We start from the raw sequence: 26,293 nt of genomic DNA on the forward strand, positions 1-26,293 counted from the left end.
CAAAAAAGAGCTAGATAAATTCATGGAGGACAGGTCCATCAATGGCTGTTAGCCAGGCTGGGCGGGGATGGTGTCCTTAGCCTGTGTGTGCCAGGGCTGGGAGCCAGCGACAGGGAGTAAATATATCACTGCTCATTTCCTCTGGACCACCTGGCATTGGCCACTGACAGCAGACAGGCTACTGGGCTGGATGGACCTTTGGTCTGACCCAGTAGGTCATTCTTATGATCTTACAAATAGTTTAAGTCCATTATTCCTTTGGGGGATAATCTATCTGCTTATTCTATTAAATGGCGTTAGCAGACTCTCACTGGGTGAGAGAAAACAGTAAAACTAGCTGTTAACTACAAAGAGGGATTGCAAGAGAGCACGAGTAATGAGGCCTAAAAGTCAGAAATGGTTCGAGAAGAACAGATGAAACGCTTTCCAGTGCTAGCGTAGCAAATGCTATTAGACTGAAATAAAGATTCTCCCTACAAGCTTCTGGCAATGTTGCTGCTCAAACTTACAGGTCATGAGGATCCCTCTGTCCCCCTCCCCACTCCCCCCAGCCAATGATTGTTTTCCTGTGTCACCCTAGATGTGATGCCAAGGCAAACAGGAGGGGGGCCCCTGGGAGACCCTCCTTTCATAGCTTCAGTTCCCTTCTGGTGGAACATTTCCACCTGAGTCTGACTATGGGGAAGGATGTTCCATGCTGGCTTTTTCGCCAGTTAAAAGCTTTCTTTGTTTTCCCTTCCTTCTTGATGACTCTGTTTACCACCTAAATGCAATTTACAGCAAGCACACATTCCTTCCTTTGTTTGACACACCTGCCTTCTGCCTGAGGAGGGCGGTGGTGTTTGCAACGTGTATTAATGATGTCCGGGAATCTTAATTTCACATACAACGTTGCTGCACACATTTTATTAGAACAATACCAGCCAGCCAATTGGGTCTTCAGAGGGTACCTTCCACAAGCTAACTTGCACAAAGACGATTACCCTTGTAGTCAGGGCGTGAGTATAGGGGTGTATTCAGACACCGAGAGATCAAGGCAGTTCTCTGGTGCTCCTGTCAGAGCCAATGATGTCTGCTGTAGAAACCTCAGTCATGTTTGCTTCCTGGCACTGGGTGGGAGGAAGGAGGAAATTGCTAGTTACAAGGTATAGGAAATGCAACCAGAGGTCTGTCTAGCTTTGACTGAACTGGGGGGGAGCAAATATACAGCCAAGTGTTATTGTAAGGAGGAGAATTCCTGGATTTTCTTAACAAAAACTGAATGGAATTGCTCTTGGTAGTTTGCATTGAAGATTCTTTGTAAGGAAATGGTCTAGGTTGCTGTGTGTGTGTGGAGGGAGGGCGTGGTTTAATAACTTTGCCTAGACTGTTTCTAAAGTTTGCACGGTGCTCATGGAGTGCTGAAAACTTGGGGAAATGTTTAGACCCCTTCTAAGAGTAATTCCTCCAAAATTAGAACATTGTACAAGGCACCAGTCCTGATGGAGGACAAAGGTTCCCAAGCTGTTTCCAAGGTACCATGTTCTCATGACAACAGCAACAAAAATCTAACACTTTTCGACATGTAAAATAACTTGGCTTTCTCAGCTGTACAAATTAAGTATTTGTGTCCAACAAGCCTCACACCTGCAAAAGCAAATGTTAAAACTTCTCCAGCAGAGGTGTGCGACCAAAATTTCAGGTGGATGGATTTAATTCTGGTACTGTGCAAGTGGAATCAAAATAGGACTCATAACAAAGTAAACCCACTCTTAGCAACGCACAGGGGAGAGAGATGTTAGTTTTCTCCAGTTTACTTAGAAGATTGATAAGGACTCTGTGATTTACTGAAGCCACGCAAGGCCAAAGAGGGCTGCTGCTGAAGATAACTGAGGAGCATACGTGGCTAGTGGTGACTGTGCAGTTGAAAAACCTTTTGTATTTATTGGTTTTAGAGGGAACATCTTATATCAGGGGTCCTGAGATTTAAATCTTGGGCAAATGTTCTGAGCTGGAGAAGGTGGTACCTTTAAATTGCAATAACTATTTATCCAGACTAACATATAGAATCTTTCACAGGAGAGATGTAGGCTCCAAGGTTCCACACAGTCTTTTTTAAGGTCTCATCTACAGAGCAATGTTGTCCCGTTTTAATTGAAACCGGTTTTAAAGCAGATTTTGTTAAACTTGTATATGCCTCTGGGTGCTAATCGCACAGGTACGTTTTAGGTCTGAGTGGTCTTGTTCAAAAGTTGTGGAGCTCAGAGGGTCCACATCTGAAAGGTGCTTTGGTTTTCTTCTTTAACTGTCAGCATACTCAAAGTTAAAGTAGGAAACCCAGGCCTGAAAAAAACAGGGAAACGTACTGAACAGCACCAGCAAAACAAATTGCAGATGGAAATTCTGTATGGTCAAAACTAATTAAGAAGGAAGAGGAAGTAGCTTCAGCTGGTTCCAAGCCCAGCAGGACTGACGTGACCCTAACTACAAAGGTACTCTGGTGGCTGCCATAGTGAAGGGAGGTAACCTTGCTGAAGCTACTGGACAGCAGTTTCTCACTGTGATATTTGAAAATTCAAGTGACTTTCAATTGGACAAAACTCCTTGAGGTCAGAAGACAAGACCTAACTCTAGATGAAGCTGGTGTCTTGCTGGGATTCTTTAACTTTTATTAGATGTTTGTTACCTTGTTCACGTTGAGGGAAATGTGAGGCTGTTTCCTTACCGCTGTCGCAGAAATCCAAGCATGGAAGGCTGGGAATGATTGGAACAGATGCACTAGACGGAAACAGAGAGAGAACAGCTTCAGGAATAATTTTGGTTTTCTTTAGCTTACTACAGTTCCATGTTAGAAGAAAATAACTTTTTCCTGAGGGGTCATGATGCTAACTGCTTGGCTACGTCTACACTGGCATGATTTTCTGAAAATGCTTTTAACAGAAAAGTTTTTCGTTAAGAATTTTTGGAAAAGCACGTCTAGATTGGCAGGATGCTTTTCTGCAAAAGCACTTTTTGCGGAAAAGCGTCCGTGGCCAATCTAGACGTGGTTTTCCGCAAAAAAGCCCTGATTGCCATTTTCGCCATCGGGGCTTTTTTGCGGAAAACAGTACTGTGCTGCTTACACTGGCCCTTTTGCGCAAAAGTCTTTTGGAAAAGTCTTTTTCCCAAATGTGAGCAGCATAGTATTTCTGGAAAAGCACTGATGATCTTACATGAGATCGTCACTGCTTTTCCGGAAATTCAAGCGGCCACTGTAGATAGCTGGCATGTTTTTCCACAAAATCATCTGATTTTGCGGAAAAACTTGCCAGTCTAGACACAGCCCTTGGGTTTAGGAAGAAGTTCTACTTGCATGGGTATAATATTACTTAATTGGTCCATTTGGGGCCAATTTCAAGCATCCTGGCCCCAGTTGAGTGGAGGAATAGATATCTGTCATCTAATAATAAGCTAGGGTCAACTGTGAACCCTGTAGGCCACTAACATAGTCAAACACTTCGGCAAAGGTCAAGCATATTCCATAAGGTGACCAGATCTACTTTAAAAGGACAGACTAGTATTTAGACTCTCTTACAGGTGTCCTGACTTCTTGAAAATGGGCAAATTGTCTTGTGTGTTCTGATTTCCTCCCTCCCTCTCCCCCAGTACTGGCCAGTCCTGCTGCTGAGTTCAGTGGCTGATGATGGAAGCGGGTGCAGCATGTGGGGCTGGCCGCTCCTCCTGCTAATCCACCAGTGCTGTTCTTGCTGCATGCCGGCTCTTGGGGAGCAGCCCTGTCCTCCCGACCTCCCATTTGTGGCCAGCAATAGCTGTGCACTATGGGGGCCGGTGCCTGCAGGCAGGCAGCTACGTGTCATCTCTGCTGCCCACTCATCAGCTCTTTACATGCTGCCCCTCACTGTCCTCTTTTGCTGTGCCCCTTTGCCCTCCCCTACCAGCCCCACTGTTCCTCCACCCCCCACAGTCCTGGGTCGGTGCACTCAGCTCACCAACAGCTTGGTGGGCAGGCTCCATCCTTCCCCTTCTGCTCTGGCAGGGCTGGGGCCTGGGAAAGCTCAAGCCCCTCCCACCCAGTGTGTGGGCCAGGAGGAGGGTCAACTAAGCTCTGGAGCAGGAGAGGGGAGCGAGTCCCCGGTATGCACAGTGCTCCTGCAGGCTCTGCAACAGCAGCCCTTCCCCTGCTGCCCTACCCTGGCACCTGGTCCCCTAGGCACCCTCCTCTCGGGCCAGATTGTCTGAAGTAGGGATGTGAGCGTGTAGTCGATGGTCCGATAAGCATAAGCCTATTGCATAGTCGACTAGTGATGAGACTAGTTGCTTCCCCCCGTTCACTGCCTCTGGCAGAGGCAGCAAGGGCTGTGTGTGCAGGAGCCGGTGCTGGAGGAGAGCTGGCTAAAGCTGGTTCCCCCCAGCACCGTCTCCGTGGGGGGGGGGGGGGGTAGAGGCACAGTAGGAAACAGAGAGAGCAGGACTGATGCAGTCTCCACTCCCACCGCTTCTGCTGCGATTCTGCTTTTGAAATTGTCGTTATACTGGGCTCTTGTACAGTTCAAAAACTGAAGCCCTGTGGGGAGCTGGGGCAGGCCAGTGGGGACTCCCCTACTGGCCCCAGGCTCCCTATGGCACCTGAGCCTTTGAAATGTACAAGGAATGTACTAGCCTTTGAAATGTACAACCCACAGGGCTTCTTGTATATTTCAAAGGCTGAGCCAGGGCAGGGAGCATGGGCCAATCCCCTGCTGGCTCCGTGCTTCCTGTGTGGTTTCCGAGCTGGCTCTTGCTACAGTTCAAAGGCCGAGCGCTCTTATAGACTAATCGGCTAGTCGATGGAAATCCTATTGACTATTCAATTAGTTAGTTAATCTAAATTTAACTTCCTTCGGCTGAAGCCCCTGCAGTCAGGTTTGAGGATGCTGGCGCACAGGGCAGCCTTAGGGCTTAACCGTTTCCTGTCCATGCTGTAGTTGGGGGACAGGAGCTGGGTGGGTTTTGTCAGTGGCCAGCAGCAGCCTGGAGGTGTTAGCTGCCTTTCAACACTGGGCGGGAAGAAACAAGATGCTTCCAGCCACAGAGGAACAGGGTAGGTGGCGGGGGAAAGATGGCCAGGTCATCGTTTCCCTCCGGCACAGTGCTGCAAGGCTGCTGCTGGCCACCTTCTGGTGTGAACCCCAGCAGCAATCTGGGGACGGGAGCATGTGACCCTGTATGCTCCTCCCCACAACTTGCCCTGGGCTTGCTGTGCCAGCTCCCTGGAGCGGTGGGTCCATCTGGAGCCCCAGCCAGACATGGAGGGTTGGATCAGTCAGTCATCTCGAGAGGTGGATGGCGGTGTGTGTGTGTGTGTGTGTGTGTGTGTGTGTGTGTGTGTGTGACCTTGTCACGTATGAACCCTACAGCCTTAACGATAGCAGGTCATTCAAAAGATTCCAAGGGAGCACTATTCCTTTCTTTCAGGAAGGGGCAGTCACCCTGACGTTAATTTGAATGTGAGTCCTGCATAGTTGTGACGGGTTGCCTTTGAACTTGCTTAAATATGAGTAATTTTACCAGGTGTCCCGTATTCAGCGCAGGGAAATATAGTCACTCCTTCCGGCAGTGGTGCGGTCCCAGCCTCCCTCCATACATTGATGCTTCCCTTCTGCCTCCATCTCAGCTGGACAGTGGTGTAATCAGCTTCTGTCAGTCTCTGCTGGGCAGGCAGGAGGCAAAGAATGATGCTGTATAGTACGAGCGCCTAGGCAAAGAGCTGTAGTGCCTCGTATTCCCGCTTGCAACCCTTGCCCCTTTCCAGAGTCTGCTGGGTGCCTGTCCTCAGTGCCGGCTGCCCCAGCACAGCAGGGCCCCGCTTGCTGTCGGCCGCAGGGTGTGGAGCAGGTGTGATCTGGCCGAGGGCAGAGGATGGCAGCTGGGGCCCTGGGGATGGATGAATCCATCCCTAAGGCTACCACTGTGCCCCATTCTCCTGCCTCCTTCCCAGCCCATCCCCCTAGCGCCACTTCCCACTGCCCTATTCCCCTTGCCCACCACTTCCCTCTCAGCCTCCCTGCTGCCCCTTCCCCTCAGCTCCCTCTCCCCCCACTAGCCAGCCCGTACTGCCCCTGCCCCACTTCGCTCCTACCCGCCCTCTCGCCACATTGCCTCCCCCCCCCGGCCCCAACCTGCCCCCCATTATCCCCTTCGGCTCCAACCTGCCCCCCATTACCCCCTCCCCCCTCAGCTCCAACCTCCCCCATTATCCCCCTGGCTCCAACCTGCCCCCCCATTATCCCCTTCGGCTCCAACCTGCCCCCCATTATCCCCTCCCCCCTCAGCTCCAACCGCCCCCCCATTATCCCCCTCAGCCCTAACCTGCCCCCCCATTATTCCCTTCAGCCCTAACCTGCCCCCCCACATTACCCCTCCCCCCTCGGCTCCAACCTGCCCCCCCCCATTATCCCCCTGGCTCCAACCTGCCCCCCCATTATCCCCTCCCCCCTCAGCTCCAACCTGCCCCCCCATTATCCCCTCCCCCCTCAGCTCCAACCTGCCCCCCATTATTCCCCTCAGCCCTAACCTGCCCCCCCACATTACCCCTCCCCCCGGCTCCAACCGCCCCCCATTATTCCCCTCAGCCCTAACCTGCCCCCACATTACCCCTCCCCCCGGCTCCAACCGCCCCCCCATTATTCCCCTCAGCCCTAACCTGCCCCCCACATTACCCCTCCCCCCGGCTCCAACCGCCCCCCCGTTATTCCCCTCAGCCCTAACCTGCCCCCCCCACATTACCCCTCCCCCCCGGCTCCAACTGCCCCCCCATTATTCCCCTCAGCCCTAACCTGCCCCCCCACATTACCCCTTCCCCCCCGGCTCCAACCGCCCCCCCGTTATTCCCCTCAGCCCTAACCTGCCCCCCCACATTACCCCTTCCCCCCCGGCTCCAACCGCCCCCCCGTTATTCCCCTCAGCCCTAACCTGCCCCCCCACATTACCCCTCCCCCCCCGGCTCCAACCGCCCCCCCGTTATTCCCCTCAGCCCTAACCTGCCCCCCCACATTACCCCTCCCCCCTCAACTCCAACCGCCCCCCCGTTATTCCCTCAGCCCTAACCTGCCCCCCCACATTACCCCTCCCCCCCCGGCTCCAACCGCCCCCCCGTTATTCCCCTCAGCCCTAACCTGCCCCCCCCCACATTACCCCTCCCCCCTCGGCTCCAACCGCCCCCCCGTTATTCCCTCAGCCCTAACCTGCCCCCCACATTACCCCTCCCCCCGGCTCCAACCGCCCCCCCGTTATTCCCCTCAGCCCTAACCTGCCCCCCACATTACCCCTCCCCCCCCCGGCTCCAACCGCCCCCCCGTTATTCCCCTCAGCCCTAACCTGCCCCCCCCCACATTACCCCTCCCCCCTCAACTCCAACCGCCCCCCCGTTATTCCCCTCAGCCCTAACCTGCCCCCCCCCCACATTACCCCTCCCCCCTCGGCTCCAACCGCCCCCCCGTTATTCCCCTCAGCCCTAACCTGCCCCCCACATTACCCCTCCCCCGGCTCCAACCGCCCCCCATTATTCCCCTCAGCCCTAACCTGCCCCCCACATTACCCCTCCCCCCGGCTCCAACCGCCCCCCCATTATTCCCCTCAGCCCTAACCTGCCCCCCCACATTACCCCTCCCCCCCCGGCTCCAACCGCCCCCCCGTTATTCCCCTCAGCCCTAACCTGCCCCCCCACATTACCCCTTCCCCCCCGGCTCCAACCGCCCCCCCGTTATTCCCCTCAGCCCTAACCTGCCCCCCCCCACATTACCCCTCCCCCCTCGGCTCCAACCGCCCCCCCGTTATTCCCTCAGCCCTAACCTGCCCCCCCACATTACCCCTCCCCCCGGCTCCAACCGCCCCCCCGTTATTCCCCTCAGCCCTAACCTGCCCCCCCACATTACCCCTCCCCCCCCGGCTCCAACCGCCCCCCCGTTATTCCCCTCAGCCCTAACCTGCCCCCCCACATTACCCCTTCCCCCCCCGGCTCCAACCGCCCCCCCGTTATTCCCCTCAGCCCTAACCTGCCCCCCCCACATTACCCCTTCCCCCCCGGCTCCAACCGCCCCCCCGTTATTCCCCTCAGCCCTAACCTGCCCCCCCCCACATTACCCCTCCCCCCTCGGCTCCAACCGCCCCCCCGTTATTCCCTCAGCCCTAACCTGCCCCCCACATTACCCCTCCCCCCGGCTCCAACCGCCCCCCCGTTATTCCCCTCAGCCCTAACCTGCCCCCCCCACATTACCCCTCCCCCCCCGGCTCCAACCGCCCCCCCGTTATTCCCCTCAGCCCTAACCTGCCCCCCCCCACATTACCCCTCCCCCCTCAACTCCAACCGCCCCCCCGTTATTCCCCTCAGCCCTAACCTGCCCCCCCCCCACATTACCCCTCCCCCCTCGGCTCCAACCGCCCCCCCGTTATTCCCCTCAGCCCTAACCTGCCCCCCCACATTACCCCTCCCCCCTCAACTCCAACCGCCCCCCCGTTATTCCCCTCAGCCCTAACCTGCCCCCCCCCACATTACCCCTCCCCCCTCAACTCCAACCGCCCCCCCGTTATTCCCCTCAGCCCTAACCTGCCCCCCCCCCACACATTACCCCTCCCCCTCGGCTCCAACCGCCCCCCCGTTATTCCCCTCAGCCCTAACCTGCCCCCATTGGCCCCTCCCCCGGCTCCGACCCGCCCCGCCCGGCGCGGCCCCTTTAATTCCCCTCCCCCTCCCGGCCGCTCCAGCCTCCATTTTCCAGCGGATCCGGCACCTGGAGGCGGCGCGGGAGCGGCCCGGCCCGGGCATGGCCGCCAACATGTACCGGGTGGGAGGTAGGGCCGGGGGGGGGCAGGTGTAGAACGCGGGGGGGCCGGGAGCAGCGGGGGGGCAGGTGTAGAACACGGGGGGGCCGGGAGCAGCGGGGGGGGCAGGTGTAGAACGCGGGGGGGCTGGGAGCAGCGGGGGGGGGCAGGTGTAGAACACGGGGGGGCTGGGAGCAGCGGGGGGGCAGGTGTAGAACACGGGGGGGCTGGGAGCAGCGGGGGGGCAGGTGTAGAACGCGGGGGGGCCGGGAGCAGCGGGGGGGCAGGTGTAGAACGCGGGGGGGCTGGGAGCAGCGTGGGGGGCAGGTGTAGAACGCGGGGAGGCTGGGGGGCAGGTGTAGAACGTGGGGGGGGCTGGGAGCAGCGGGGGGGCAGGTGTAGAACGCGGGGGGGCTGGGAGCAGCGGGGGGGGCAGGTGTAGAACGTGGGGAAGCTGGGGGGCAGGTGTAGAACGCGGGGGGGCTGGGAGCAGCGTGGGGGGCAGGTGTAGAACGTGGGGGGGCTAGGGGCAGCGGGGGGGCAGGTGTAGAACGTGGGGGGGCTAGGGGCAGCGGGGGGGCAGGTGTAGAACGTGGGGGGGCTAGGGGCAGCGGGGGGGCAGGTGTAGAACGCGGGGGGGCTGGGAGCAGCAGGGGGGGCAGGTGTAGAACGCGGGGGGGCTGGGAGCAGCGTGGGGGGCAGGTGTAGAACGCGGGGGGGCTGGGAGCAGCGTGGGGGGCAGGTGTAGAACACGGGGGGGCTGGGGGGCAGGTGTAGAACGCGAGGGGGCTGGGAGCAGCGTGGGGGGCAGGTGTAGAACGCGGGGGGGCTTGGAGCAGCGTGGGGGGCAGGTGTAGAACGGGGGGGGCTGGGAGCAGCGTGGGGGGCAGGTGTAGAACGCGGGGGGGCTGGGAGCAGCGTGGGGGGCTGGCGGGAGATGGGAGTGGGGTAGAATCTGGGGTGCATGTGGGTTGGGGGTCTTAGGGCTGGGGCAGAGTGCGGAGTTGGGTTGTGGGCAGAATTGGGGCTGGCAGGGGATGGGGGACTCTGGGGCAGTGGGTCGTAGGGATGGAGTAGAATGTGGGGCTTGGAGTTGTGGGGGCTGACATGTTTTGAGGTTGTGGGCTGGATGCTCTGGGGGGGAGCAGCTAATGTGTGTGGGGTTGTGGGTAGGTCTGGATGGGGTGTGCGGGAGAGGGTAGGGCTGGATGGGGTGCGCGGGACGAGGTTAGGGCTGGATGGGGTGTGCGGGATGAGGGGTCGGGAGAGGGTAGGGCTGGATGGGGTGTGTGGGATGAGGGGTCGGGAGAGGGTAGGGCTGGATGGGGTGTGTGGGATGAGGGGTCGGGAGAGGGCAGGGCTGGATGGGGTGTGCGGGATGAGGGGTCGGGAGAGGGTAGGTCTGGATGGGGTGTGCGAGACGAGGGTAGGTCTGGATGGGGTGTGCAGGATGAGGGGTCGGGAGAGGGTAGGGCAGGATGGGGTGCGCGGGACGAGGGTAGGGCTGGATGGAGTGCGCGGGACGAGGTTAGGGCTGCATGGGGTGTGTGGGATGAGGGGTTGGGAGAGTGTAGGATTGGATGGGGTGCGCAGGATGAGGGGTCGGGGGAGGGGAGGGTTGGATGGGGTGCGCGGGATGAGGGGAGGGTTGGATGGGGTGTGCGGGATGAGGAGTCGGGGGAGGGGAGGGGAGGGTTGGATGGGGTGCGCGGGATGAGGGTAGGGTTGGATGGGGTGTGTGGGATGAGGGGTTGGGGGAGGGGAGGGTTGGATGGGGTGCGCGGGATGAGGGTAGGGCTGGATGGGGTGTGCGGGATGAGGGGTCGGGAGAGGATGGGGCTGGATGGGGTGTGCGGGATGAGGGGTCGGGAGAGGGCAGGGCTGGATGGAGTGTGCGGGATGAGCGGTCGGGAGAGGGCAGGGCTGGATGGAGTGTGCGGGATGAGGGGTCGGGAGAGGGTAGGGCTGGATGGGGTGTGCGGGATGAGGGGTCGGGAGAGGGCAGGGCTGGATGGGGTGTGCGGGATGAGCGGTCGGGAGAGGGCAGGGCTGGATGGGGTGTGCGGGATGAGCGGTCGGGAGAGGGCAGGGCTGGATGGGGTGTGCGGGATGAGGGGTCGGGAGAGGGCAGGGCTGGATGGGGTGTGCGGGATGAGGGGTCGGGAGAGGGCAGGGCTGGATGGGGTGTGCGGGATGAGGGGTCGGGAGAGGGCAGGGCTGGATGGAGTGTGCGGGATGAGGGGTCGGGAGAGGGTAGGGCTGGATGGGGTGTGCGGGATGAGGGGTCGGGAGAGGGCAGGGCTGGATGGAGTGTGCGGGATGAGGGGTTGGGAGAGGGCAGGGCTGGATGGAGTGTGCGGGATGAGGGGTCGGGAGAGGGTAGGGCTGGATGGGGTGTGCGGGATGAGGGGTCGGGAGAGGGTAGGGCTGGATGGAGTGTGCGGGATGAGGGGTCGGGAGAGGGTAGGGCTGGATGGGGTGTGCGGGATGAGGGGTCGGGAGAGGGCAGGGCTGGATGGAGTGTGCGGGATGAGGGGTCGGGAGAGGGTAGGGCTGGATGGGGTGCGCGTTATGAGGGTAGGGCTGGATGGGGTGTGCGGGATGAGGGGTCGGGAGAGGGCAGGGCTGGATGGAGTGTGCGGGATGAGCGGTCGGGAGAGGGTAGGGCTGGATGGGTGTGCGGGATGAGGGGTCGGGAGAGGGCAGGGCTGGATGGAGTGTGCGGGATGAGGGGTCGGGAGAGGGTAGGGCTGGATGGGGTGCGCGTTATGAGGGTAGGGCTGGATGGGGTGTGCGGGATGAGGGGTCGGGAGAGGGCAGGGCTGGATGGAGTGTGCGGGATGAGGGGTCGGGAGAGGGTAGGGCTGGATGGGTGTGCGGGATGAGGGGTCGGGAGAGGGCAGGGCTGGATGGAGTGTGCGGGATGAGGGGTCGGGAGAGGGTAGGGCTGGATGGGTGTGCGGGATGAGGGGTCGGGAGAGGGCAGGGCTGGATGGAGTGTGCGGGATGAGCGGTCGGGAGAGGGTAGGGCTGGATGGGGTGTGCGGGATGAGGGGTCGGGAGAGGGCAGGGCTGGATGGAGTGTGCGGGATGAGGGGTCGGGAGAGGGTAGGGCTGGATGGGGTGCGCGTTATGAGGGTAGGGCTGGATGGGGTGTGCGGGATGAGCGGTCAGGAGAGGGTAGGGCTGGATGGGTGTGCAGGCCGAGGGGTTGGGAGAGGGTAGGTTCGGATGGGGTGTGTGGGAGAGGGTAGGTCTGGATGGGGTAGGGCAGGATGGCGGCGCATGGGGAGCAGAGTTGTGTGCTGCACGTTGGGGTTTTGGAGCAGGGTTGGGGTGCTGGTGGTGCAGGGAGTGCAGAGTTGAGGGGTTGTAGGAGTTGTGTGCGTTGCTGTGGAGGCAAGGACAGGGCGAATCTCTCTCATTAGCCAGTGCTGTGGAGTGCAGGAACATGGCTGTTTGTGGTAATAGCTCTGCTAGCTTGGCTTCTCTCCCCCTACCCCACTCTTTATCTAGGCATCCTGGCCCGTGTCCCACGTCTCACTGCCCCATGTTTGGCTCCTGGGAGGAGAGGCTACAGGAGTATGGGGTTGGATTTTCGGGAGTATAAAGGGTGGTGTGGCCTGGATGAAAACTGTGGTGTAGCTTCCTTATTCCTGGGAGTGAGGCGGGGAGGGACTAGTTCAAGGGGTTTGGGTTCTGTATCCACTCCCTGCATCCCAGAACGCCCCATTTCCTTTGGCTTCCGAAGGCCGTTAGGCTGCTAATTCCAGGGAAAACGGCTGATATGGTAGGAGTGATATGCAAAGTGTAGCAGGGGACTGATTCCCAGACCTGGCTTCCAACTGCTGTCCTTTTGCTCATCGGTCTCCCCTCACCTTGTTCCCTTGCCCACTCCTCCGATTGTATTTGGCTTGGTGAGGGGACATGATGTAACTCAGCTGAGGTAAACTTTGCCGCTTTGGCTTCCGAGAATTCTGAGCATCGCTGCTTTGGGTTGAACACGTTGAGGGCAAGATTGTACAGGAGAGAAATTGTAGGAGGTTGTGACTCTTCATTCGATTGTTTCACAGGGACTGACCATTTGCTTGGTGTTTAATGTCATTCTCACAGGTCTTGCTGGAATCTCATCTCTGGAGCACTGAATGCCAGCAACCTTGCTTTGTGGGTCATATGTTTAGGAATGGGCTGTTAGCTAGAGTTACCACTTGCCATTACTTTACATAAGGCTGGGGTCTTGACTTGATATGCGTTACAAGCCCTTTGTGGATGATCCAGCAATCTTTACATGCCTATTAGATGGTATTAGTCCAGTCCGAGCCAAGGAAGGAGGTTGTGTTGGTTGCATCACCTTGAAAGGCGTGAACTGTCCATTTCACTATTTGGCTGTGTGCCCACCTCACAAGAGAATTTAGGATATGATTAAAATGGGATTCTGGGTTCTGAAAAGACCATCATCCTACATTTCTGATTTCCTATTGAATATTTGTGTTTTGGTCATCCAGGCTAGGAATGTGTAAGGTTAACCAGTAAGTATCCCCCTTAATGGTGATGCTTACCAGTTTTGGTTAACCATTAACTGGGGGCTACTCCAGCCCTGGGGGGGGGTCCACCACAGAGGGTGTTCCAGTCTGGCCTTGGTCCTCCCGCCTGTGCCCCCTTTAATCGGTTAACAAACCTTTTATCTGGTTAACCACTTAAACAGGATTTTACATCCCTATTCCAGACTGATTGCCTGAAGTTACTTTAGCACCCATGGGAAGTACTGTACTCCTGGGGGAATTCTGCGCACATACAGAATTCATGAGCCATGTGGAATGCATTCTGCTGGAAAGGTGCTAGTTACGTCTTGTGCCCACCAAGTGAGGGAAGGGGAGTGCAGAGCCATGTAGAGGGGTGAGAGTGGCTGAGCTGGGGTGCAAGGACACATGGGGATGGGGACTACAGTGACACATGGGGCAAGTGTGCCTGACACAGAGGCTAGGAGTCAGCCAGGGACTGCAAGGTGGAAGCTCCTTAACAGTCCCAGTTACATACTTCTCCCACCACATCCAACAACCCTCTCAAGTTTGCACCCGGACTCCTTCCCAGGATTGACTTCCCTCTGCCTCTGCTCCTCTGTTAACATTAACCCTGCCTCCCCCAGCCTTGGCACTGCTTCTGAAGGGCATGGTAAATAAGTTTTTGTATTGCAGTGTAAATGAATTGTTACATGGGGTTGTGCATGAATATGCCTGGTAAGGAATTGTCCAACATTTCCTGAATCTTTTTTGTTGTCTGTGTTGTTACAGACATAGGTGCTGACAGGTCTTGTGAAATAAACTACCAAAATAATTAAAACACGCATGATAATGTTGTTGTTTTGACACATAAAATGTGCAGAATTGTAAAACATTGGTGCAACATTTTACATTTTTTGATGCAAGATTCCCCTAAGTGTAGGGAATGATGACCTGGGCATGACCCTGACTCAAGGTCCATTGGCTGCTCTGGTGTGTGCTTGTCTTGGTGGACGTTGGGGCAATACTTTCTAAACTGATTTTGATATCCAGACTGGCAGCAGTTCTTGTGAAGATGACTTTATTATGGTGTTGTTGCAAACTTGCTTCAAAACTAGCAGTCTTTCCTAATGTGGACTACAATGCATATTAGTGTTGGCCACTCTGGCTGTGTCTACACTCACGGCTTCTTGTGTGAGTAATATGCAAATGAGGCAAAGCATGGAATATCGCCGAGCCACATTTGCATACCTAATGAGCCACCATTTTTTTCAGAAGAGGCTCTTGCGCAATGCCATTCTTCCTAAAAGGTAATAGGTGTAATGGTGTTGCACAAGAGGGTTTTTCTTGCGCAAGAAGGGGCAGTGTAGACGCTTCTTCTTGCACAAGAGCCTCTTCTGAAAAAAATGGTGGCTCATTAGGTATGCAAATATGGCTCAGCGATATTTGCATATTACTCGTGCAAGAAGCCATGAGTGTAGACATAGCCTCTGTGTGTAGGAGACGTTAACTATCTTTTACCCTATAGTTGACACAGGAATTTCTAAATATCCTCCTCCTTAGCACCATCCGTGCAGTCACCATGATGACCTGCAGCAGATGAAATGTAAAATAGAGGCCAGAGCATCAGGAGCAGAAATTAAGTGCTGAATTTGACTGATCACACAGAAAGAAGGGTGAGAAATCGTGTGCCTTGAATATAATCAAAATGAAGATTTTTTTTTTTTCTTCACCACCATAGCGTCTATTGAAAGCTCTAACAGCCTGAAATCTTCCGGGCAGTGGATAGCATGGTGAATGTGGTCTGTGTTTATTTGGAAACAGTTAAATGTTTGAGAAGATTCATTCGTTTTGCAGGGACTGGTTGCCTGTATAATGGCAGATCTTTCTGGATTTCCTGTTGCGAGGAATGTAGTTGGACAAACATGACACTTAAAGATATCATGGGGAGCTACAGCTTGACTCCATGTCCTTGCTGGCTAGTGAAGTCACGAGGGGGATAAATATTATGTTTCCTTTTATGAGTGCTAGGAGAGCAACCTATCAGAACAGTTATGTCCATTCTCAAGAAGCCATCTCTTGATGCTGACAGTTCTGCTAACAGTAGTCCTGTGTATAACATCTTGGAGAGGTTATTACCTTATCTGGAGTTTTAAGAGTTACCCTTTGATTCAGGTGTTAGGCCCAGATAGATAGCAGAGAAGAACTAGCTTTGGGAGTCAGAAAAAAGAACCACATGATACCATCTGTCTTTACAATAAAAATATTGTTAATGCATCACTAGGTTGACTTCCCTCCTTCCCTTTTGTGATATAACATCTGTGGAACTTCCCAGGATTTTCTTCTTATGGCCCCTATCCTTAGTGTCCGATCACCTTCCCATATTAGTGAAAGTATCTTCTTGACACAGTTTTCCTCTCACGAGAGTATTATCCGTTCTTTGAGGTGGGGACGCTGAGGCACAGAGATTAGGCAAGTTTGTGCCAGGGCTTAGTAATGGATGTGGATCTTGGAAGTACTCCAGTACCTTAACTAGAAGGCCATCCTTCTGTCTTACTCTCTCATCTCCTCTTCCGGGTCTCTGAAGCTGCTAGAAGAGACTGTTCTATTGAGAACACTGCTCTCTGGGCACTATCATTGCTTCCATTGGACCTAAGTGGTGCTGTCTGCTTTTTCTGCTAAAGCTGAGTCTTGGCTGAAGCTGAACTGAGGTGGAGCAGAGGAAACAGTGGGTTGAAGGTGTGAACCTGCAGAGCTGGAGAGAATGAGCACTGCTTCCTGGAATGGGAGGCTAAGCTTGCCATTCGCTAGCAAGGTCTTATCCAATTCATGGCTGCTTCTGGATGCTCAGGGCTCCACAGTAGCCAAGTGTGGGGTTTCTCATTTTCTCCTTGAAACGGTCTCTCTGTACGTGGAGCTTTGCACAGCATTCTAGGGCTGTGCAGCAGTGCAGTCTGGAGAGGTGGTTGGTTGTGCTGGTGCAGGTTATGTTGCTGTCTTAGTTAAGCAGAGTTTTTCTGGGGTTGGCCATGTTAGTACACTTGTGTCAGTACACTCCACAATCTTCCAATATATTCCTGTGTACCACTCAGTTGTTTTGATTTTTGTGTTTGGTCTTGATTGTTTTGTAGCTATCTATTCTTTTACGCGATCATGAGAGTTGAGATCAGCTTGGAAACAGCTAGCTAATGGCTCCTGACTTGTGTGAATGGGGCTGGGTGCAGAGCATTCAAAGTGGGGCGCTTTAAATCTAGACTTCTCTTCTTTGGTTCTACAGAGCCTGAGTCTTTGGTTCTACACAGCCTGAGTTACTATCCTTCAAGCAGGGTTGCAACAGCTATTGATTGAGTCTGTTGGGGGCGAGGGGAAGGTGTAGGGTGGCTGGGGTTTTTAATGCCTTGGGTGACAAGTCTACAAGTTTGATATTGCAAATATTGTAATTTCCTCATCGTCTCGGGTGGTGGTGGTGTAACACATAGTTTATGCATTTATATCCCCCTGAGAAGGGGGTCACCATCAACTTGGCCACTTATCTCTGAAAATGTTGGACCTATTACTGGTGTTGGTATGACACAAGATTATTCCAACTGAGTGTGATTAGGTGACTTTTCTTGTCACCTGTTGGATGAATTGTATACTCTTGGCAGCATTTTCGAGTCCAGTCAGTTACATTAAAATGGCCACATTTGGTCAGGCCCCAGTGGATATCTAGGTAGTGTCAGATGCCTCAGAGGGAAGGACAGGTCAGGGCAACGTTTCAGGTGATCTGTACTCTGTTGCCATTTACAGCTGCTGGCAGTCAGGTTTAGGGACTCTGATCATTTTGGCTAATAGTCATTGACGGACCTATCCTCCATGAATCTCTCGCATCCTTTTTTGAACACGGTTATAGTTTTTGCCTTCCCGACATTGGCTGTACGTTGTCTGAAGACGTATTCTGGAGGTTTGCTTTAAACATGCTGCCAGTTAATTTCATCAGATCTTCTGGGTCATGTTTAATGTGAAGGGATAAATAATAGTTCCCTATTGGCTTTCTCCATACCACTCGTGATTTTATAGACCTCCATCAAATCCCCCAAGTCATCTCTTTTCTAAGATGAACAGTTCCAGTCTTTTTAATTTCTCCTGGTATAGAATCAGTTCAATATGCCTAATCATTTTTGTTGCTCTTCGCTGTTTTCCAGTTTTAATAGTTTCTTTAGATGGGGCAGCCAGAATGCCAAGCAGAAGGTGTGAACATGCCATTCATTTATACAGTGGCATTATGATATTTTCATCTTAATTTCTCTCTCTTTCCTAATGGTTCATAACACTGCTAGCTCTTTTTGACTGCTGCTACACACTGAGGGGATGTTTCCAGACAACTATCCACAATGACTCCCAAGATTTGTTTTGAATGGTAACAGGTAATTCAGACCACATAATTGTGTATGTATAGTTGGAATTATGTTTTGCAATGTCATAACTTGCATTTATTAGTGTTGAATTTCATCTGCCATTTTCTTGACCAGTCCTCTGATTTTGCAAGATTGCTTTGTAGTAAGGATGTTAAATGTTGGTTAATAGATTAGTCGAGTAACCTCGTGAATTCTTATCAGTTAGTTGACTATTGTCTAGTCCCCGGGGCGGAGCCAGCAGCCAGTGCACTCCGGCCTCACTCTGGAGGAGCCCTCTGTCAATCCTACGCTGCTGCCTCTGATACAGAGGCAGCAGCGAGGGGTGCCAGGCGGGAGCTGGTCCTCAAGGGATTCATTCCTCCCCCCTGCTCCCCCCGCTGTGCCACTGGCCAGCCCCACTTCCCTCAACCCCCTCCCGGGCAGCCAGGTCCACTTCTCCTCCCAATCTCCCTTTGCCAGCCCCGCTGCCTGCATCCAGCCCTCCTTCCAGAGGCCGCTTCTTCTCCCCACCCCCATCTTCCCCGGCCAGCTCCCTGCCCCCAACCTCGCACCCCCTGGCAGCCCTGCTTCCACCGGCCTCCCAGTCTCCCCAGCCTGCCCCGATTCCCCCATCCAGTGCTGCTTCCGGTGGCCAGCTCTCCCCTCCTCCTCACCCCAGAATCCCCTAGCACCTGCACCTTCCCTTAGCCCTGCACCCTCCTGGTGCCTCCCCCTTCCCGCACTGCCCCGCCCCCTTTGTCCTCTCTTTCCCTGATACCCACCCCCTCACCAGTCTCTGCCCCATCCCCTCCTGCCCCTCTGTGCCCTCACACATCACTTGCTCCATCCCCACCTCTCTCATGCCCACCCCTTCTTTCAAGCCTTCTCCCAGCACCTCCCCCTCCAGCCCCGAATGCCCTTCCCCTCTCCTCTCCTCTCCCAGCATCACCCTGTCCCCCCTCCCACTGACACCTCCCCTCCTGCCCTTTCCCTCATTGTCTGCACTTGGCCCCCTGGCATTTGTCTGTCTCTCCTGCACCTTGTCCCTTGGTGCCTTCCCCGCCCAAGCCCCTTCTCCTTCCACTCCTCCCCCTCCGCGCAAGCCCGCCGCCACCGCCGCCTCCTCCTTCTCCTCCTTGCCTCCGCCCAAGCCCGTTCCCTACCTTCTGCCTTCCACATTGCGGGGCCGGAGGCCGCCAGTGCCAGCGTGGCCCCGCCACGTACCTCCGAAGACTTTTAAAATCTCGGGCCGTGACGTCACGTCAAGCCCGGGCGTCCTCCCCTCCCACGTGCAACGCCGCACATGGGCAGCAGCAGGCGGTGAGGGGAGCCGTGCACGGCGGGGATGCTCTGGGGGTGGGAGGACACACGGGGGGGCCCGCGCCAGGCAGAACCGGGGGAGAGACCCAGCTGGCACTTCCGGGTTCAGGGGCGCGGGGCCCGAATCGGCCTGAGGCCAGCCCTGCCGGCAGTCACCAGGCATGCTGAGGCCCGGTATTTTTTTCCTGTGGCCCGCTACCGGGCCACAGCCCATAGTTTGGGAAACGCTGGTCTACAGCATTAACCTGTAAGCTTTTGCTTATTGGTTAATCAACTACACTGTGACATCCCTACTTTGTAGTTCTTCACAGTCAGCTTTGAACTTAACTATCTTGAGGAACTGAGTATGGTCTGCCAACTTTGCCATTTTCCTGTTTACTCTTCTTTCAGATCATTTAGGGATATGTTGAACAGCACTGTTTCCAATACAGATCCTTAGGAGGGGCCTGCTTTTTACTAAGTGAAAACTGACATTTTATCCCTGCCCTTTGCTTCCTGTCTTTTAACCAGTTATTGACCCAGGAGAGGACCTTCCCGCTTATCCCATGAGAGCTGACATTTCTTAAGACCCTTTGGTGAGGGACATGGTCAAGGGCTGTCTAAAAGTCCAAGTATGCTAGTTTCCCAGGATCACTCTTTTCCACATGTTTTGACATCCTCCAAGAATTCTAATAGCGTGAAGTAGCCTTTCCCTGGACTAAAGCCGTGTTGACTCTTTCCCACATTTTGTGCTCGTTTATTTGTCTGATTCTGGTCCGTTTCAACCAGTTTTCTAGGTAGTTAAGTTAGGCTTCCTGAACTGTAACTGCTGAGATTGACTCTGGATCCTTTTATTTTTTTTAAATCAGTGTTATGTGAGCTGCCCTCCAGTATTTCGAGTTTTCATATCCCCAACTCATAACTCCTGTCATCTGAAGACGTGGGCTGTGCCCACGAAAGCTCATGAACCCATCCACATGTTTCGTTAGTCTAGAAAGTGCTACCAGACCACTTATACCACAGTTGGTCGTTCTGCAGCTTCATATTTGAATTCCTTCAGAACTCTTGGATTAATAGCATCTTGTCCGGGTGACTTTACTGTTGCTTTAATTGGTTTTTGCAACAAAACTAAGTGACACCTTAATGTGGGACTGTTCCTGAGCTGTGTCACCTAAAAGGAATGGCTCTGGTATGGGAGGCTCCTTCAGATCCTCTGCCATGAAGACCAATGCAAATAATTTGCTTAGTTCTCTGTAGTGGCTTTGTCCTACTGGAGTGTTCCTTTTAGCACTGGTAGCCTTCATCATTTCACAGTTTGTAAGTCTGTTTTGCATATGAGAGAAGGGTGAGAGAAACAATTACACTTGGTTTACAATTTTTATTAAAGTATCAGAAAACAGATTAAAAATGAAAGGTCTTGGCTGCATGAGCATTTTTATTGGTAAAACTTTTGTGGTTTGGGGGGGGGGGGGGGGAACATACCCTGTGACCAGCATGAGTTTCACTGGCAAAAGTGTTTGTGTAAACTGCGCTACATCCCTCTCTAATGCTGCTATGGTTTTTTTTTTTTTTTTTTTTAATTATGCTGGCAGGAGAACTCTTTTCCTACCAGCAAAGAGCAGCTGCACCCGGGAGACCTCTCAGCGGAACAGCTGAACCATTGTGAGGTCCATGGTTTAGAGGTAGCCTAAGACTCTCCTATATTTTTAAATTGACTAGATATCAACTTGAACGTTCCCCTTTTGCCTGAGCATTTCCTTCTAATTGGTCCTTTTCAGTTGTGTACCTTTGTCGTTCTTTTTTCAGACCGAAATTTTCCGGTTGTCCTCTTACCAGTGGGGTGTCTATGTGTGAAAGATCTCAGAAAGGATTATTTTTTTTTAGATGGCAAAAGTAGAGTAAAATACATTTGCCATTATTAATTAAAAGAAATATAAAATCTATTTTAAACACTTCAGTAGTTGAGGGTAGAAACTCGAAATTTAGTACTGAGTATTCCTGACTGGATGATTTAGTTGGGGTTGGTCCTTTTGAGCAGGTGGTTGAATTAGATGCCCTCCTGAGGTCTCTTCCAACCCTAATTTTCTATGATTCTATGACTTCAGCTTTTTTGAAAAATCATGTAGTGTCCGCTTTATTTGCCAAGAGAGATTTTGACAGTCAAGTGATCATGATGTTATACAGTTGAAATTAGTTAGCAGCAGTGTCAAATGGAGGAGGGTGTTAGTAAGAGTCCAGTGTATCTATCTTATTCATCTCCAACTTACAAACTTGACTTAAAACAACCCTAAAACGTCAGCAATTGTTTCTCTTTTTTTCTAGCAAAGTTTTTAGTCTTGAATATGGTGAGGTCCTGTTGTACCAGCACTCTTTTATTTTACAAAATTGACTACAATAGAACTTGACTACCATGATACATTTTTGACACATCATTGCTTTTTAAAAACTGTTTTGTTTCTTACTAGTTTGTGAAATTCATAATTGGCCTGTTGGACTGTTCATCATTACAGTGGAACCTCCTTAATTCTTATTAATGTCCCACAATTAGAAAAGTTGTGTGAGAAGTTTTTCTTACTGAAATGGTTTTTTTCACTATTAAAGTCCCTTTTGAAAGCATTTTTGGATACTCTAATTAAAGTTTCATACTTTAAAATCCAGCATAGATAAGTGATTTCCATTAGTAAACAGCACGTTTCTCTTGCTGGAAGTAGAAAGAAAGCTTTTTCACAAATGCCCAGTAGTTGTGATAGAAGCTAATGGTAAATGGCAAGATGCTATTACTTGGTGTTGAATAGTAAAATCTGAACAAATAATAAGCCTTTCTAATAAGCATTTTCTCATCTGCTTCTTTTAGTAACATCTCCATTTTGTGGTAAAGCCTAAGCTTAATATGAAGAAAAAGTACTGCTCATCCTTTCTCAAAAGCCACAGGTAATAATTTTCCTGGAAAAAGAAAGACGTGAGATCCTTCTAGGATTATTCAAGATAAACTTTTTAAATAGAAACTTAAAATAGAACGTTCAAGGAAACTCCCCCGCTCTCTTGCGTGTAGAGGTGCTTTCCTAGTTGCAAAAATGGAAGTTGCGACTTCTACTCACTCGTAAAACTTCTCAGACTAGACCTAGTCCCAGGTGGTGATTGAAAATATTCCTCTATTCAGAGCTTTTGAATCTGGCCACATATCCCTCTTTTTGACTTGCATCTTCGGCAGTCTTTCTTAACCCAGGGACTTTGCACAACCCCAGTAGCCTGTTGGCTGTTAGGCTGAACAGTCGTACATAAAACAGACTAACTACATGATAAAAAAAAAATAGATCCTACAAGAGCACGGAAAGTTCTCTTGCAGCGTCTGGGGTGTATTCATGGCATTGAGCCAAATTTTGTACTCGGGTAATTTTGGGGTATGTCTGTAGCTATGCCCTCCCACAGTGCAGTTGGAGACTGTGAAAGGAAGGTTTTTGTGCGCTTAGGATAAGAACCTGAATGAAGATAACTGTTGATGAAAATTTTCTTGTGCCAAAATAACTGTATTTACCCTGAAAAGTTGCGTCAGCATTGCTGTGTTAATTGGGGTGGGGCATTTTCGTACCCAGGCTGATGTACCTATGCTGATGTAACTTTTCATTGTAGGCCTTGCTGGAGCCCTAGGCATGGCTAGGAGTGTGAACTGAAGTAGGCTTTCTCAGACTAGTATCATCTAGGTAGCAGCTAATCAAGTAAGCACGTTTGAGTGGAGAGTGTGGTACAAGAACACACCAACCCCTTACAAAGATGAGGAGGGGGTGACAGGATAATGGAGGAGGATGTTTGGAAGTCGTAGGAGGGGCAGCTGTATTGGCCTATGGGGTTCTGTTCTGTGGCTGTGACGGTACCTTGCTGTGGGCACCGTATATTAGTGTACCTGGAACTGTTGAGCCAGGGCACTAGGGTTGGGTAAGAAACTTGGCTGACCACCTTGGAAACCGAGTTGAGCCTGTGGTCTGGCTTTATGGGTGACATTGAGGTCAGCTGAATCAGCAAGCTGCACTCTGCTGGTGCAGCTAGCATCTGAGCTCCACAAACAGCTTAGGAGCAACGCCCCGGCGTACCTAGCAGCACTAACAGTGCTGATGTGGTGAGCTCGCTCTTTAGGGTCACAACCGGAGTTGGCAGGAAACTTGGAACTAGCATATCCCCGTCTGCCAACAGCCCCCTCCAGCCGTGTGGGCATGCCCGTGCACTGTGCCATACAGTTCTAACAACCTGGAGAGAGGCTTGAGCTGTCGCTTGTGGCAAAATACTTTACTTGGTGTGCACGTCCCTGGCTGCGGTCGGATACTTCAGTTTAGCAGGGAAGCTGGAACAGAGAGGCCAGTCTCCTATACTCTTTGGCCTTGTGCTGGGTAGGGAAAAGGGTGTGTTCGTACCCTGAATTGAAATCATCAGAGGTAAAAGTCTAGTCAAGACAAGGCCGTTTGTAATTTGCAGGGGAGTTAACAGACGGAGGTGCAGAGCCTTCTCCATTCTCTCTATCTGACCCCTTGTGTGAAAACTAGGGGTGTGAATGGTTAACCGTTACCTGGGAGCAGCCCTCTGCCTGTTGCCTGCTGCTAGGAGAGGGCTGCTGATGCCTCGCCCACATGGGCTGGGAGTTGGCAGCCTTGTGGGGTGGAAGTGGTGAGGGCGGAGGGGCTGCCAGCTCATCCCTCTCCCCCTCCAGCACTTCCGCCCAGCGTGAGCCTACCTCCTCCTAGCCTGTGGGCCTGCACGGGCTAGAAGTTGGCAGCCCTCCCTTCCACTGCGTGAGGCTGCTGAATCCCAACCCAGGTGCAGGGGTTACTCCACCATGGTGGGTGGGGGACCGCTCAGTCTAGGAAAGCTACACTGTGCTTTGTCTTCACCAAAGACATGTACGCCTTCACTCAGGGAAACCTTTTTCCCTAACCAAGACGCCCTTTGGGTGCTTCAATATGGTCCTGAATAACCCCAGGGACTTGGCTTGTGCAGTCTTTATTTAAAAAACCTTGAGCAATTTAAAGCCACTTTCCTAATGGCCATCTAAGCTAGCCAGAGGGCTCTGCATTTTAGCCTCTTTAGAAAGGAAGCTGGTGCTCAGGGAGGAATTCTCTTCTTTGTCCTTTACAGCCGGTCCACCATAGAAAGGGAAAATTTGAGAAGAATAGCAGAGATCACAGAAAAGCAGCTACTCTCCTTGCTGCCAGCAAAGTGCCTGGTTTGCCTTGGAGGCCGAGGTAGTTGAAGAGGGAACCTGGGCAAGGCTGTGTCTAGACGGCTGTAGTGAAACCTAGACGTGCTACTGAAATAGCACACTCTCCAGAGCAAGTCTTAGCAGACGGGCACTAAATCCAATCTAAAGGGATTTGCGTCGGCCTTCAAAAAAGAACTGAGTGTTTGGGTCGTCTTGTTCCCAGACAGTGATCAAGTATTCATGGAAAAGCCCCTGCAAGCCTAAGAGATGAATGAAATGCGCCCCATCCCCGTGGGGAAGGTAACTGGGCCAGGAGGGGCGGCAGTTGAAAAGGACAGTCTTCTGTCGTCATACCTCTTGTTTTCAAGAAAAGCGGTTGCATTTGACAAACACACCAGCCTATGGTACAAGCCAGATGCCTTGTATAAAGCAAAGGCCGTAATAAAGCCCAGTCTGCCAATATACCTGATAGATTAGGTTTCCTGAAGTTCAGTGCCTTCTACAGACGTGCTTCAGCAGTGTCTGTCTAGGGCACTGGGCGTGGGTTAACGGGTTGATTTCCTGACGGTACCACGTGAGTGGTTTTTGAGTGAGAGTACTTAACTCTCCAGGTAGTGCCCCGGAAGCGCACTCTTGTTAATGTCCTCAGAGTCCTCGTCCAAAGCCCAGTTTGTGCGCCGTGTCTCTCTCCTACCCTGCGCGCCGAGTGCCGGTCACGCTATTTCAGGCCAGAGCCTTGCTCGTGGCATCCCATGGATGTGGCTGTCTGCCGCTCAGTGGGACTTTGTACCTGCTGTTTGTCATTAGCAGGGGGAGGACGGACTGGCTTCCTTTTGCCCCTGCCTGGTGCTTGACGAGACGGAAGAGGGGCATTTAGAGCCGCAGGTCTCCAACTGGGTCATGAACCCGAAGTGGACTGTGCAGCAAGGCTGCCTTGGACTTGCTGGGGCCCAGGGCCAAAGAAGCAGCCTCAAGGCTTCAGCCCTGCGTGACGAGGCTCAGGTAACAGGGCTCCTGCTGGAACAGATGCCCTTGGGCCTGGCAGAGCGGTTTGGGTTCCCAGAAGGAGATCGGGGGGCAGTGATTTGAGATCCTGCATTAGAGCACTGCTAGGACAGGAACAGGCATTTCCAAAAGTGCACAGATCTGCTTGCGCTCTGTTATGTGGCACTCACAGGAAGCAACCTGCACCCTCTCCAGCTCCTCCGGTACTGCTCCGTTAGAAAGCCTGTGCGTGCGTTCTACTCTAGGAACCCTCCTGCAAAAAGCTGTGGGCCATCAGCCCAAGGGAATCTCTCTCCTTGCCGTGTCCAATGAAGCCACTTGTCAGGTGGCTATCTGGACTTCTGTTCCTACAGTGTCTAGCCACGAATCAAGGAGAGAGCATTAAGCAAAGACTGTATGCCAGTGCCGGGGAGGCACAGGGTGCAGCAACACCCGCGTAAGAGAGAATATCGTGTGCTCCCCTGCCCCTCTCCCTTCCCTTCCCTTCCCTTCCCTTCCCTTCCCCCGTGTACTCCTTGTGAGAGTAAGGCGTTGTCAGGGAGTGCCTCCGCGGTGACAATCCCAGGCCGCCGGAGGACCGATTTAAATGCCACTGACCTTGTTTTCCTTCTCTCGGTGACCAGATTAATCAGGCCATTGCTCCCTAGATGTAAAATCTCCTTGCTCCAAAGGCAGTGGCATGGTGCTAGAGGATTAGTGTTAGTTGCTTGAGCATTTTACAGGTCTGGGGGAGCTCCTGAGGGGAGAAGCTAGAAGCCTCTCCCTGGTCACTGATGTGACTCTGCTTTGAGTGCTGCAGGGCAGAGGGGAAACCTAACCACTGAGGGAAGAAATTGCTCTTTCAGGAACCAGTCAAATATGCTGACTTGAAATCTCCCGTGCTCATGTTTCGAAGATGTTCATGTCTTTGCAATTTTCTACTCCATCTCCCTTCACACACCTCTTCTGGAGACTGGCTGCCTCACGTGCGTGTGTGCTTGTGCACATACGCACACCGCACTTTGGTCTGACTTTGAGTTGTTTTCCTCTGGGGGTGTGTCCCATCAAATGTCATCAGATGGGTTTATGCTAATGCAGTTGCCAGTAGAATTTAGCCTGAATGAGGTACAGCTTCACCACGTTCCTGCCATATGAAGTGTGCACAGGAA

The 26,293-nt window shown here is 53.0% G+C and overlaps 1 protein-coding gene and 1 long non-coding RNA gene across 7 annotated transcripts in view; one reads left to right on the top strand and one right to left on the bottom strand.

Moving 5' to 3' along the window:
* Positions 1 to 877: 877 nt before the first annotated feature.
* LOC112543735 (uncharacterized) lies at positions 878 to 8,849 on the bottom strand. 2 transcript variants are annotated; one of them, XR_012906074.1, is made up of 4 exons: positions 8,748 to 8,849; positions 5,527 to 5,665; positions 2,666 to 2,757; positions 878 to 1,109 (listed from the first exon to the last, which is right to left on the bottom strand). It is a non-coding gene; the product is annotated as an uncharacterized LOC112543735 (long non-coding RNA). The 2 variants fall into 2 exon arrangements; XR_012906075.1 differs by having other exon boundaries at positions 5,527 to 5,668; positions 8,748 to 8,819.
* MTA1 (metastasis associated 1) overlaps positions 8,677 to 26,293 on the top strand; it is an 85,705-nt gene continuing 68,088 nt past the window's right edge. For all 5 annotated transcript variants that reach the window (XM_075937074.2, XM_089780647.1, XM_075937077.2 and 2 more), the window contains exon 1: positions 8,677 to 8,808. In XM_075937074.2, coding sequence (XP_075793189.1) covers positions 8,781 to 8,808 — 28 coding nt within the window. In that variant the 5' untranslated portion in view covers positions 8,677 to 8,780. The remainder of the gene's footprint in view (positions 8,809 to 26,293) is intronic.

Source organism: Pelodiscus sinensis, chromosome 9 (genome assembly GCF_052426305.1).
Source record: "Pelodiscus sinensis isolate ZL-2025 chromosome 9, ASM5242630v1, whole genome shotgun sequence".
Lineage (NCBI taxonomy): Eukaryota > Metazoa > Chordata > Testudines > Trionychidae > Pelodiscus > Pelodiscus sinensis.